This window comes from Oncorhynchus tshawytscha, linkage group LG01 (assembly GCF_018296145.1).
Source record: "Oncorhynchus tshawytscha isolate Ot180627B linkage group LG01, Otsh_v2.0, whole genome shotgun sequence".
Lineage (NCBI taxonomy): Eukaryota > Metazoa > Chordata > Actinopteri > Salmoniformes > Salmonidae > Oncorhynchus > Oncorhynchus tshawytscha.
The window spans coordinates 87579078-87592402 of record NC_056429.1 but is presented as its reverse complement, the minus strand read 5'-3'; the positions used below and the strand labels follow the sequence as shown (position 1 = coordinate 87592402).

General features: G+C 41.5%; 1 protein-coding gene across 1 annotated transcript; it reads left to right on the top strand.

The window, feature by feature from the left end:
- The first annotated feature begins 530 nt into the window (after positions 1–530).
- Positions 531–13071, top strand: LOC112246392 (peripheral myelin protein 22-like). Its single transcript, XM_042327084.1, has 5 exons — positions 531–683; positions 1619–1710; positions 1818–1911; positions 9289–9429; positions 11359–13071. The coding sequence occupies exons 2-5, from the start codon at positions 1633–1635 to the stop codon at positions 11517–11519; spliced, it is 474 nt and encodes a 157-aa protein (XP_042183018.1). The 5' UTR covers positions 531–683; positions 1619–1632; the 3' UTR covers positions 11520–13071.
- The last annotated feature ends 254 nt before the right edge of the window (positions 13072–13325 follow it).

Sequence of the window (13325 nt, the reverse complement as noted above, 5' to 3'; positions counted from 1 at the left end):
TTTGGAGCACTTCCAACATACCTCACTGTACTCTCAACTTCAACATGAGATAAATGATGAGGTGTATTAAAGCTGTAATAAAGTTCAAAGGCCAACAATAACTAATATTTAACGTTAAAAATATATATCTTTGTACCTCATCAGTGTTAACATTTGGATTTGATTTAAGCCTATTCAATATATCACATATCAATATTGACTGGAGTTATCAATTTAATTATGTGTGTGAACTATACACATTTAAATAATAGTTCCATAACATTTAGGGGAAATTATTCTAAGGAATACCATCCAGAGAGATATTAATACATTATCCTCGACGACAAAGGTCGTTATGTGTTCATGGTATCCATGTATTCAAGCAAACAATGTGTCATGAAATAACTTCCAAGCACAGTGAGTGAGTAACTTCCAGACTGCTTTCCTGTTGTGTAATTATGTACTTGACTTCCAAATGATGTATCGGAAATCCTATCACAGAGGGGCACTCCCTGACGTAGCGACGCACCGATGGGCGTTGTTCTTCCATAATGAGATACTTTATAACTGCAGCGCTGCCCTTCACATCAATCTAGTCGGAAGAAATTGGAACAGTTGTTGGACTCGGGGAAACTTGCTTTGCGCGCTTTTCTTCGGAAAACCATTTTTTTTGTGGAATTATAGTCACTCTGCAGTCGCACTAAGTAAGTTATCTTTGCTTCCAACTGTGGTGAACTTTTTCGGTAGATTAAATAATCACATGCGTATGGAATATATGGCACGAACGGAGCTCCAAAACGAAGCGGCCTTTCCTCATTAAAATTTAAATTACTGCGATCTTCTCGCAGGCAAGCAGGCAGGGGAAAGACGTGGTTTATTTTCCTAGAAGCTGTAATATCCATAAAAACATGTATGTCGGATGGATCTTAATTTTACATATCGACTATCAGCGTGTCGACATACAGTAGCCTTTTCTGGTCTATTATTTAATATTTTTGCTAGATGGAGCCGAATTGTGTATTTATAATTCATGAGCACCTATTGAGAATACACCTGCAACATATACACACCAACTGGCATAAATCATTTAGGAAGTAGCCTACACAGTGCTGTTGATAATGTCCACTTATCTCTGGTTTAGTGGAACATGTTTTAGTTCCAACTGGACATGCAGTGCTGTGTGAAAGCTGGCCTGTTCTAACCTAGATTGATTTGTTTATCATGCTACATGGAGGAAACAACAACCTGCCTATTAAAGTATTTCTTCTCATAAAGGAAAGCAGGGTAACTTACTAACCAAATGTGATTAATGCCATGCTACTCTAAAAATATTGTAGGTATACACTTCATTTCTAGTGGACATGCATAAGCGACTATTACATTTTAAACATTAACGAAATGTTCAGCTAAACTTCATGTGTATTACAAGTTGAATATCAGTTGGACATAAACACGTTCTCCTTTTTAAATTCCTCTCCAATAGACATTCCACTGTGCAGATCAAGTTTCAGAGAAGGCGCTGTTCTGTGTTGAATGCAGGGCATTACAGATCCTGCAGTGACACACCCATGTCCCAGTCCCACAGAACTGGAGAGAGACCTTCAGAAACTGACTGCGCCTCCATTCTTTTCTCATTTAGCTCCTTCTGACAAGATGCTGCTCCTACTACTGGGAATCGTCGTCCTGCACATTGCAGCCTTAGTCCTCCTATTTGTGTCAACAATTGTCAATGTAAGTAGGGCTCATTATCAATAATTTCTGAAAATTAATCAAAACAGTAAAAAAAAATCAGGCTGCAGTGTTCTCTTGTTAATAGCAGCTCTGTGTTTATCCTCTAGGCCTGGACGACAGGGTCCACTAGCAGCTCAGACCTCTGGAATAACTGCTCTACAACCAATGTAGGATACCACTGTGACCCGGCCAACACTGGAGGTAAAGTAGAGAGACTGACTGTACATCTGCTGCAGTGGCTAGGTTTTTTTTTTTCAGAAAGTCATCTCTCATTCTGCATGATGCTGATGATGCCTCCTATTTTCCAATAGTGAACTTATTTTGAAGGATATACTGTAGATATCTATTTGTAGATCCTATAAATGGGGTATTCTGAATATTAGTGCATTTGACACCAAACTGGTTGAGATTTTCTTGTGTCTTGAGACTAAGTTAAGCACTGTTGGTTGACTGTAAGATCCTAGACAGTAAAATGTGGGAAGACTTCAAGTGTGAATAACAATAACTGGCTTAGGCCCTGAAATCCCACTCACATTAATGTTAACCATGCCCCTAATGGGAATCAGGCTCCAATGAGACCCTACTGCCATCTAGGGGTGAGAATGTGAAACTCTGTATAAATAGTCATGGTGTGATGTCCATATTCAGGCATGTATGGGTCTTTTTAAGGGTATTTTAAAGTGTTAGATGTGTGTGTGTGTGTGTGTGTGTGTGTGTGTGTGTGTGTGTGTGTGACAGGGAGGCCTTGGACCACCCCATACAGAACAGTGTGCTGACAGCTCTGGTCACACCCATGTATCAGATCCTGTATACAGCGAGAGCATTAAAAAAAACAGAGACCTAGCAGCTGTGTTTTTTGTTTTTTTGACAGATTCAGAGTCAATAGGGGTTGGAGGGAAACAGTGCAACAACAAACAATACCATCTTAAATTAGAAGTTATGATATGGATTAGAATATTTTACAATTAGCAGAAACATCAATCAATCATATTAATTTATAAAGCACTTCTTACATCAGCTGATGTCAGTGCTGTACAGAAACCCAGTCTAAAACTCCACACAGCAAGCAATGCAGGTGTAGAAACGCTGTGTCAAGGAAAACTCCCTAGAAATGCCAGAACCTAGAGAGGACCCAGGCTATGAGAGGTGGCCAGTCCTCTTCTTGCTGTGCCGGGTGGAGATTATAACAGAACCTGGCCAAGATGTTCCTAGATGACCAGCAGGGTCTAATGATGATAATCACAGTGGTTGTTGAGGTTGCAACAGGTCAGCACCTCGGGAGTAAATGTCAGTTTGCTTTTCATAGCTTATCATTGAGTATCTCTACCGCTCTTGCTGTATCTAGAGTTGAAAACAGCAGGTCTGGGACAAGGTACCATGTCTGGTGAACTGTTCTGTGGAACCATGACCTGAACAGCTTAAGCTAGAGCAGCAGCACGACCAGGTGGACTGGGGACAGCAAGTAGTCATCAGGCCAGGTAGTCCTGAGGCATGTTTCTAGGGCTCAGGTCCTCAGAGGGAGAATTAGAGAGGGCATACTTAAATTCACACAGGACACCAGATAAGACTGGAGAAATACTCCAGATATAACAGACTGACCCTAGGCCCCTCCCCCCAGGACGGGGCCAAACAGGCAGGATATAACCCCACCCACTTTGCCAAAGCACAGGCCCCACACCAGTAGAGGGATATCTCCAACCACAAACTTACTATCCTGAGACAATTCCGAGTATACCCCACAAAGATCTCTGCCACGGCATGACCCCTAGGGCAGCGCCAACCCGGACAGGAAGATCACGTCAGTTACTCAACCCACTCAAGTGAAGTACCCTTCCTAGGGATGGCATAGAAGACCACCAATAAGCCACTGCATGGAAGACCACCAGTAAGCCACTGACTCAGCCACTGTAATAGGGTTTGAGGCAGAGAATCCCAATGGAGCGAGGGGAACCGGCCAGGCAGAGACGGCAAGGGCGGTTCATTGCTCCAGTGCCTTTCCGTTCACCAAGAGTTAAAATATGTAGTGAAAACAATAGTGGTCCTAAAACGGAGCCTTGGCAAACACTGACATTTACAGTTGATTTGTCAGAGGACAAACCATCTACAGTGACAAACTGACTTCTTTCTGACAGATAAGATCGAAACCAGGCCAGAACTTATCAGTGTAGACCAATTTGGGTTTCCAATTTCTCCAAAATTATGTGGTGATCAATGGTATCAACAGCAGCACTAAGGTCTAGGAGCACGAGGACAGATGTAGAGCCTCTGTCTGACGTCATTAAAACATGGTTCTAGAGGCAATGTAATACATTAAACTATTGAACACAAGTTTTATAGTATTACCTTTCAGATCCATTACTACACTAGTCTCAAGCCCAACAGGCTGTAGATAGCTGCCTGGTGATGTCTAAAATGAGCGGGTCAGACTCAGATTCTTTCTCGTGTTCTGTAGGGGTCGAGGGGAAGGAGGTAGGGGTCGAGGGGAAGATGTGGAGTCTACTCACGTGCACGGGGCCCAGCCCAACCCAGCCAATCAGTAGTGTTCAAAGGCTACTGCAATGCTTTGCTGAGCAAACAGTACAACTGGTATGACTGGGTTAGCTAAACATGAGGGTGGGATGGAGGCTCCACCAATGGTCACGCACACTGGATGGCCTCTTTATTTTTAATCTTCCTATTAGGAGTTATGTACAGTGCCTTGCGAAAGTATTCGGCCCACTTGAACTTTGCGACCTTTTGCCACATTTCAGGCTTCAAACCTAAAGATATAAAACTATTTTTTTGTGAAGAATCAACAACAAGTGGGACACAATCATGAAGTGGAACGACATTTATTGGATATTTCAAACTTTTTTGAACAAATCAAAAACTGAAAAATTGGGCGTGCAAAATTATTCAGCCCCTTTACTTTCAGTGCAGCAAACTCTCTCCAGAAGTTCAGTGAGGATCTCTGAATGATCCAATGTTGACCTAAATTACTAATGATGATAAATACAATCTACCTGTGTGTAATCAAGTCTCTGTATAAATGCACCTGCACTGTGATAGTCTCAGAGGTCCGTTAAAAGCGCAGAGAGCATCATGAAGGACAAGGAACACACCAGGCAGGTCCGAGATACTGTTGTGAAGAAGTTTAAAGCCGGATTTGGATACAAAAAGATTTCCCAAGCTTTAAACATCCCAAGGAGCACTGTGCAAGCGATAATATTGAAATGGAAGGAGTATCAGACCACTGCAAATCTACCAAGACCTGGCCGTCCCTCTAAACTTTCAGCTCATACAAGGAGAAGACTGATCAGAGATGCAGCCAAGAGGCCCATGATCACTCTGGATGAACTGCAGAGATCTACAGCTGAGGTGGGAGACTCTGTCCATAGGACAACAATCAGTCGTATATTGCACAAATCTGGCCTTTATGGAAGAGTGGCAAGAAGAAAGCCATTTCTTAAAGATATCCATAAAAAGTGTCATTTAAAGTTTGCCACAAGCCACCTGGGAGACACACCAAACATGTGGAAGAAGGTGCTCTGGTCAGATGAAACCAAAATTGAACTTTTTGGCAACAATGCAAAACGTTATGTTTGGCGTAAAAGCAACACAGCTCATCACCCTGAACACACCATCCCCACTGTCAAACATGGTGGTGGCAGCATCATGGTTTTGGCCTGCTTTTCTTCAGCAGGGATAGCAGGGATAGGATATATTTATAGAACCCTGATGTAAAACAAAGTGCCGAACAACAAAGTATCATGCAACATGTTATCATGTTTAGGCCTATAAATTGTCATACATTAATGTATCGTTTGCCTTACTATGAGAGGTGATTTGGTTTTATGTAAAGCTTTCATGGATATAAATAGTTTGTTGTATTGCTATTCAGTGGATTGGTTTGATAGTATTGTTGGCTATTTCTCTGCTCTGGGGTGACAGACTCTTTGATAACGTCATTGAATCCATCAAACCCTGTTTCCCCAAACCTCTCATGACAAGATGTATTAGTTTCCTGGAAAGCTTCAGGTGCATCATGGGAGATGTATAAACAATCTACAAATGGATGTCGACTGAACGAACAGTTATAAATTAGTAAAGTGTCTGCTGTGGACTGGACTATGTCTGAGTCACAATCATTCATTTTGAGGTTTCTTAACCAATTAGTGATGCTAAAGCAGCCTGAGCAGGGTCTCAAAAACCACTGGATTTGGGCTGAATTAAATACTGGTTAAAAACAAGCATCCACAGTAAGTTTAGTACCTGAGACATGGAGGATGCATGGTGTATACTGGAATCTTATCTTCCTACTTGACTATGGTACAGTGTCCTTAGTATCCAAAAGGGGCATGCAGGTCTGTATTTGTATTTATTAAGGATCCCCATTATTTCCTGCCAAGGCAGCAACTACTGTTCCTGGGGTCCAAAATACTTAAGGCAGATTTGTAATGTTTTTTTTTATAATACATTCTCAACAGATTTCACAACTCATTGTGTGCTTTCAGGCCCCTACTCTACTACCACATATCTACATCACAAAATCCATGTGAACATGTGTATGTGTCTGTGCCTACATTTGTGTTGCTTCACAGTCCCCTCTGTTCCATAAGGTGTATTTTTTTATTTTTACGTTTGAAATCTAATTTTGCTACTTCCATGTGTTCCTTGATGTAGAATAGATTTCTACGTAGCCCAATAATACATTTCTGGATGGCTCTGTAGAGGTAAATACTGTGGTAGAGCTCCAGCAGAAAACATGTTGTGGCATGGGTAGTGACAGCAGCAGACACAGCTAAACGTGAAGTGAAAGGGAGAGAGATGTGAGAAATGGCTTTGGAGAGCTAGATGGAGAGATGCCTTAGGAAACCTGAGCGTGTATGCAGGCTACATGCATGACCCTCTGACAAGAAATAGAGCTGCGTGGAAGTCCAGGCATTCCAGACGTAGATGGTGCTGTGGTTGGAGCGCTAACACAGAGTGGTGGGGGGATATATCTGTCAGTGGCATGTATTCATGGATGCCAAGGGAAGCCTGGCTTCCACACATGTACCAAGAAAAAAAACACAACATAATTTATCTTTAGTCTTTCATAAATATCCTTCAAATCGCAAGAGACAATGTATCTCACCGGAGAAAGCATCCAAGTGAACGAAACAGCGCCCTCCTGTCTGTCTGTGTAGCCCATCTATCTGATTCTGTCTGCTCAACAAGAGTATGACGTCGTAGCATTGACTGCAAGGGAAGCCAACTCGTCATTGAGCTCAGCTGTGAATGGTCCTGGCGCACCAAAAGTGTCAAGGGAAGCGATTGGTGTGAAGCCAAATCCAGTGGCATCACTTTAGAAGCCAAAAGTCATGGACAAAAAACTTGAATTGTTGTGTTGTCCTCCGGTGACTAGCTAACTAATAGGGATTTGGACTTGTGGTTTTACATAATTCTCTGTACTGGCCAATGATTATAACAGCAATTCTGATCCAATCATTAATGTATACATTGTGCCCCTGGATTGAGGGGATGGAAGTTCAACAGGTGTAGAAATCAAATTTTTACTAGCTAACTAGTTTCCAATGAAAGGGAGTTAGGCTAGCGAGCAAGCATTTTAGCCAACTAGCCTAGGACAACAAACCGTTTGTGCTGTATGACAGTCATAGACCGTTTAGGCAACATGAAAGAGGATGGCATTGGCGTTTCTCTACAAGTAGGGTGAGTCAACATTTTTGCACACATGAATCAGTTTCATGGACAGCCTCATCATAGTTAGCTTACATTGATTGGACTAAATTGATTTCGGTATCTTTTAGTTGTCACTGTATTGGACTAAGCATGTTGAAATCATGCTGGATTAGTGGAGGCAGCACCATTTTTCTTTGTCTTGCGGTAACTCTCCGTGGTTCTAAATCAATAGTTTAGTATTCCAAAATGTAGGATACATTAATGATTGGATCAGAATCACTGTTATAATCATCATTGGCCAGTACAGAGAATTATGGTCCCTTTTAGATACACTTCACTTGCGTGACAATGCTGTAGGTCATGTTACATGCAATATGCTTTGTGTACTCCAGTTTTGTGATGAAACAAAGGTGTGGATGAATTTATTCTGCCACTGTCTTAATGTCTCTGCCTTATATCACGGAGGCAAAGCTTATGAACTATCGGCCTAACAGGTTATAGAGCAAACAACACTATCACAACACGCAAAGCTACTGCTCAAAGTCCCTGGCTGTCATTTCAGGTTACTATAATGGGTTAACAGGGTGTTCTGTGCTGTAGTAACCTGGCCTTAGAACAGCAGTAGGTATAGTAACCAGACCATCAATATCTTATACAATGTCTTAAGGGCCTATTTGTATTATTGAGTAGCCTACAATGCTTTCAGGAACAGGATCCCTAGGTACCATTATTGTGGTTGACATTCGTACCCCCTTGGAAATGTAATCAGCATAATACAAAAAATTCGCCGTAAAATCAGTAATTTTAAGCTAGATATCTGTTTTTTTGCATTGGATACTTCTCAATCCACAGATGTTGCGTCTTCGGTGAAAGGTGAGCTAGAGTTGTGGTTGTCAGACCATGAGACATCCCGAAAAACAGTCTTGTAACAAAAATCTGTAGCAGCCAAACGGTTTGGCCTACAAATGAGACTCACGAACACGATGGTATTCTCCATTTTTCTCTACAACCCCAACAAGCATATTGGCTGTACCGACTTCAGACGAGTCAGAATCTGCCAAGTTCTGTCTGTTTGGGCTACACACGTATATGCCCCCTCTGTGCAAAGGTGAGACTCTGTTTTGCTCTAGGATACCCATATTCATCTGAATGTCGCCTGGTACCAGTTGAAAAAGTTAATGGAAGTGTGTGTATATATGGACACTGTATATACGTGTAAAAAATAAATGCAAATGTTTCCTCTTCTGTTCCATTTTTAGTGAATGTTATTCAGTGGTTTGTATGGGCTTATAGGTCACTTTTTTAATCAAATCATAAAAATTGATACTTCAATGGGTCTTGCAAAATGATCCTTGGTATGACCTCCTTAAAACAATTCCATACAGCTTAGTAGAACCCCTCCCCTGACTTTGATTGTTAAGTGTTCCAGGTACCTAAACAGGGCTTCTTCCCTGTCATTTCACTGATCTCCATTCTCATTAAAGTTGTTTCTTTAGTGTTGCGAACTCTGCATGATTGGGTTTCTATGTTGCTGTAAATAGAAAGTGAAGTCTGATGTATAGTTGTGAGTCTAATGCATGTATCCATGTATAGCCAATTCATACAGTTGAAGTCGGAAGATTACATACACTTACATAAACTATAGTTTGTTAACAAGAAATGTGTGTTATGGTTGAAAAACAAACAAGTTTCAATGACTCCAACAGACTTATGTAAACTTCTGACTTCAACTGTATATACTGCATAGCTATGTCTAGTCCATGTGTCCTGTGAGGTCCTCTGTAGCTCTGCGTTGCGTTATGCCTAAGAACAGCCCTTAGCCGTGATGTGTTGAACATGCACTCCTCCCCCTCAGGCCTTATTGCTTAAATATATTATGTATAATTGACTGACAATCTCCCCCTCTCTTCCCTGCAGTGTGGATCCAGGCGGTGCAGGCCCTGATGATCCTGTCCATCATCTTCAGCTTCATCTCTCTCTTCCTGTTCTTCTGTCAGCTCTTCACCCTTCAAAAGGGAGGCCGCTTCTTCCTCACTGGAGTCTTCCAGATCCTTGCCAGTAAGTTCCCATTATGTCATTCAGGAAAACTCAACTGAAACAGACCTATTCAAAAGTTTACACTGTATAAAGGGTCCTAAAGCTTCTTGTTGTATTCAAGCAATACACCAGCAGTTCACTAAACATCCAGACTATGCACCTGCCGCACCGGAGTGGACTTTCACAGAAAGTGTTGCAACAAACAGCTTCTGCGTTGTCTGTCAGTGCACTGATATTGTCTGTCAGTTGAATAGGGTATTGTATTCTGCCACCTCTTCTGGTCTATTGTGTTCATCATTGGCAGCACTTTCTAATCTCCCAGGTTGGCACTGTAGACCATGCCCTTCTTTGGACACTGTGTTAACAAACCTCCAAACGAGCTTCAACGCCACACAACACTCCTTCCGTTGCTTTCCACTGCTCTTAAATGCTAGTAAAACGAAATGCATGCTTTTCAACCGATCGCTGCCTGCGCCTGACGAGCATCACTACTCTGGACGCTTCTGATTTAGAGTATGTGGACAACTACAAATACCTAGGTGTTTGGCTAGACTATAAACTCTCCTTCCAGACTCACATTAAGCATCTCCAATCCAAAATTTAAATCTAGAATCCGCTTCCAATTTTGCAACAAAGCCTCCTTCACTCATGCTGCCAAACGTACCCTCGTAAAACTGACTATCCTACGGATCCTTGACTTCGGCGACGTCATTTACAAAATGGCCTCCAACACCATACTCAACAAACTGGATGTAGTCTATCACAGTGCCATCTGTTTTGTCACCAAAGCCCCATATATTACCCACCACTGCAACCTGTATGCTCCTCTCGTTGGCTGGTCCTCGCTACATATTCGTTGCCAAACCCACTAGCTCCAGGTCATTTATAAGTCTTTGCTAGGTAAAGCCTCGCCTTATCTCAGCTCACTGGTCACCATAGCAACACCCACCCGTGGCACGCTCTCCAGCAGGTATATTTCATTGGTCATCCCCAATGCCAACACTGCCTTTCCTTCCAGTTCTCTGCTGCCAATGACTGGAACAAATTCCAAAAATGACTCAAGTTGGAGACTTATCTCCCTCACTAACTTTAAGCATTAGCTGTCAGAGCAGCTTACCGATCACTGCAGCTGTACACAGCCCATCTGTAAATAGCCCATCCAATGAATGAACTACCTACCTCATCCCCATATTTGTTTTTGTTTTTCTGTTATTTTTTTCACACCACTATTTCTGCTTGCACATCCTCATCTGTACATATCACTCTAGTGGAAATGGTAAATTTCTTTGCCACTATTGGCCTATTTATTGCCTTACCTCCTTACTTCATTTGCACACACTGTATACAGATTTTATTTATTGTTATTGACTACGTTTCTTTATCCCATGTGTAACTCTGTTGTTTTTGTCACACTGCTTTGCTTTATCTTGGCCAGGTCGCAGTTGTAAATGAGAACTTGTTCTCAACTGGCCTACCTGGTTAAATAAAGGTGAAATGATGATAATTAAATTAAATGCCAGTGGGCACAGACACTCACACAACTGGAAATTTCAAGACTGGAAACATAGTGGGTGAACAACAATTAACTTAACATCAACACAGAGACCGTGTCATGCCAGTTTACAGTGGGCATTGCTGGGTTCCCTTGTAACTTGGAAGCAGGCCAGGGCTTTCGATGAGGACGTGAGGAATCTAACAGAGGCATGTTTGTAGTTCAATAGGAACCATGACAGTGTGATGAAACAATTGGCTGGGGGAATACATTTGGGAAGTATGGACCCTACTCACCCCACCTCCCCTCTACTGCTACCCAACATGGTTCATTCTAGAACAACTTCCATGAAGCATTGCAGATTGTGATGGCGTGACACACAAGAATTTGATCTTAAGAATTCGACCCCCTCTTCATCTCCTGATCTCCTCCTCTTCTCATATTTTCCTCTCCTCTAGGTCTGTTTGTGATGAGTGGAGCAGTGATCTATACGGTGATGAGTCCTGAGTGGGTGCCTGATTCAGAGGCCTTTGGCTGGGCCTACATCATGGCCTGGGCGGCCTTCCCTCTGGCCCTGATCAGCGGACTCATCTATGTCATCTTGAGAAAACGGGAATAAGACTCCTGTTCCCTAACCTCCACCACACTCTCAGCATTAACAATCCCCCCCCAGGAGAGTAGAGTCAGAAGCTTGAGGACTGGTTTCTGACTGAGTCCACAGCCGTCTTCACCCAGGTCTTCATCGTACTGGGAGGTAACACATGATGAAACAATACTGTCAGAATTTGAAGCTGTATATAGTATCTATGGTTTAAAGTCTATTTATAACACTTTACATATGTGTACATAGTATTGTTGTTGCTCCGTCAGATATTCAGACAAGCTTTGTTTCAGCTGATAAATGTTTGTAATGAAATAATTAGACGCTGTGTTTTTGAACAGTTTTCACCAAAGTGCATGTATAAAATAGAGAGCTAGAAGGATTGTGTAACTGAGTTTTTGTAAAGCAAGCTAAGTGGTAACATCCAAATAATGGCTTAAATGTTTAACTTTTTTAAAATTTTGTTTTATTTTCAACAAATGGTGCTATGTATTTCCTATTACTGATAGCCATTTTCATTTTACAGTCAAATGACTTGACTTATGAAGTAACTATAAACGTCAGGGTGAGAAGTAGACTTCAATGTAATGTGCCTAACTGCTTCGGTTTATAGAGACATGATTTAGATTTGTTTTAAATGAAAGCTGTAGAAAAACAGTCAACTGTGATTGTTCAGCTAAAAGGAGCGTTGGAGTTAGGGTGATGGAGCAGTCGTTTTTTGGTTGGAATGTCAGTATTAGAATGTCTTGCCATTGTTTCATTTTATTTCCTCTGTTTTAGACAGAGTTCAAGGATGGAGAACGAGAGAGAAATGACTGCATTGACTTAGATCTGGGTTGTTGTCTTCTCTCTCACTGTAAGGCCAAGCCATGTTCATCTGTTTGTATTTATAGCATATGTACGACCAGTAAACATGCTAGATACCAACCTGCCTCTTGGACAGAGTACTGTAACAACTAGTAGGGCATTGCAGCCAGATCAAAATTGATGTAAATTTTTATATCTGATTACATTATATAGATAATTCAAAGAAGGGCAAGCAAGCTCTGAGGCAGCGTACTCCAACCTGATCAAGGCAGAATAGAGGACATGCTTTCTAGTATTAGCCTTGCCATGTGGGAGAAAATGGACAGAGGTCTGCAGTTGTGATACAAATGTTCCGATTCACGTTTGAAGTTTTACAAGCTGCAGTTTCTGCCACACTGAAGTACATGTTTTATCATGTTAATAACATGTCTATGACTATTTAGTATGTAGACTTAATGAAACAAACCAAATTGAAAGCTCCTACCTACGGGGGATTTCTATGCATTTCACTTATTTAGTGTATTCCTCAGCACAGCATAACACTAACACCATTAGAGCTATAGTCAAGACCATTGATTAATGTTGAACTGCATGTAGCTATTTACAATCTTAATAGATATGTTTAAATGGTCCAGTGTCTGCCTTGAAGAGTATGGTAAACTACTGAAAAGAGGAAGTAAAAATGTACAGTGCATGAAAGAGTAATATGGGATCTCTTCTTGTATTTGGTTGGTGTGTTATTAAAGAGAATGCAAATTCTGAACTCTCGCTCTGTGGCCATAATATAATAATACCTGCACTAGGAGCTCAGTCCTGTTTGAGAAAAAATGTATGACAATGTAATGAGACTTTTAACATCATGCAGATTTCTCCCATCAAATAGCCTCAGTCAAATAAAATAAAAAAAGTAAAATGACCCACATGGAATGGATAGTCACGCTTGTCCAGGAGTTTTCACCCCATTTTGTCATGAGCAGTGGTTCCAAGTTTGTCAATTTGACAGGCTGCTCATAGTGA

Excerpts from the sequence above, each read along its gene's own strand:
- LOC112246392 (XM_042327084.1), top strand. The coding sequence starts at position 1,633 with ATGCTGCTCCTACTACTGGGAATCGTCGTCCTGCACATTGCAGCCTTA. Across the intron at positions 1,711-1,817 it reads TTGTGTCAACAATTGTCAAT|GCCTGGACGACAGGGTCCAC; the intron begins GTAAGTAGGGCT and ends TTTATCCTCTAG. Across the intron at positions 9,430-11,358 it reads AGTCTTCCAGATCCTTGCCA|GTCTGTTTGTGATGAGTGGA; the intron begins GTAAGTTCCCAT and ends CCTCTCCTCTAG.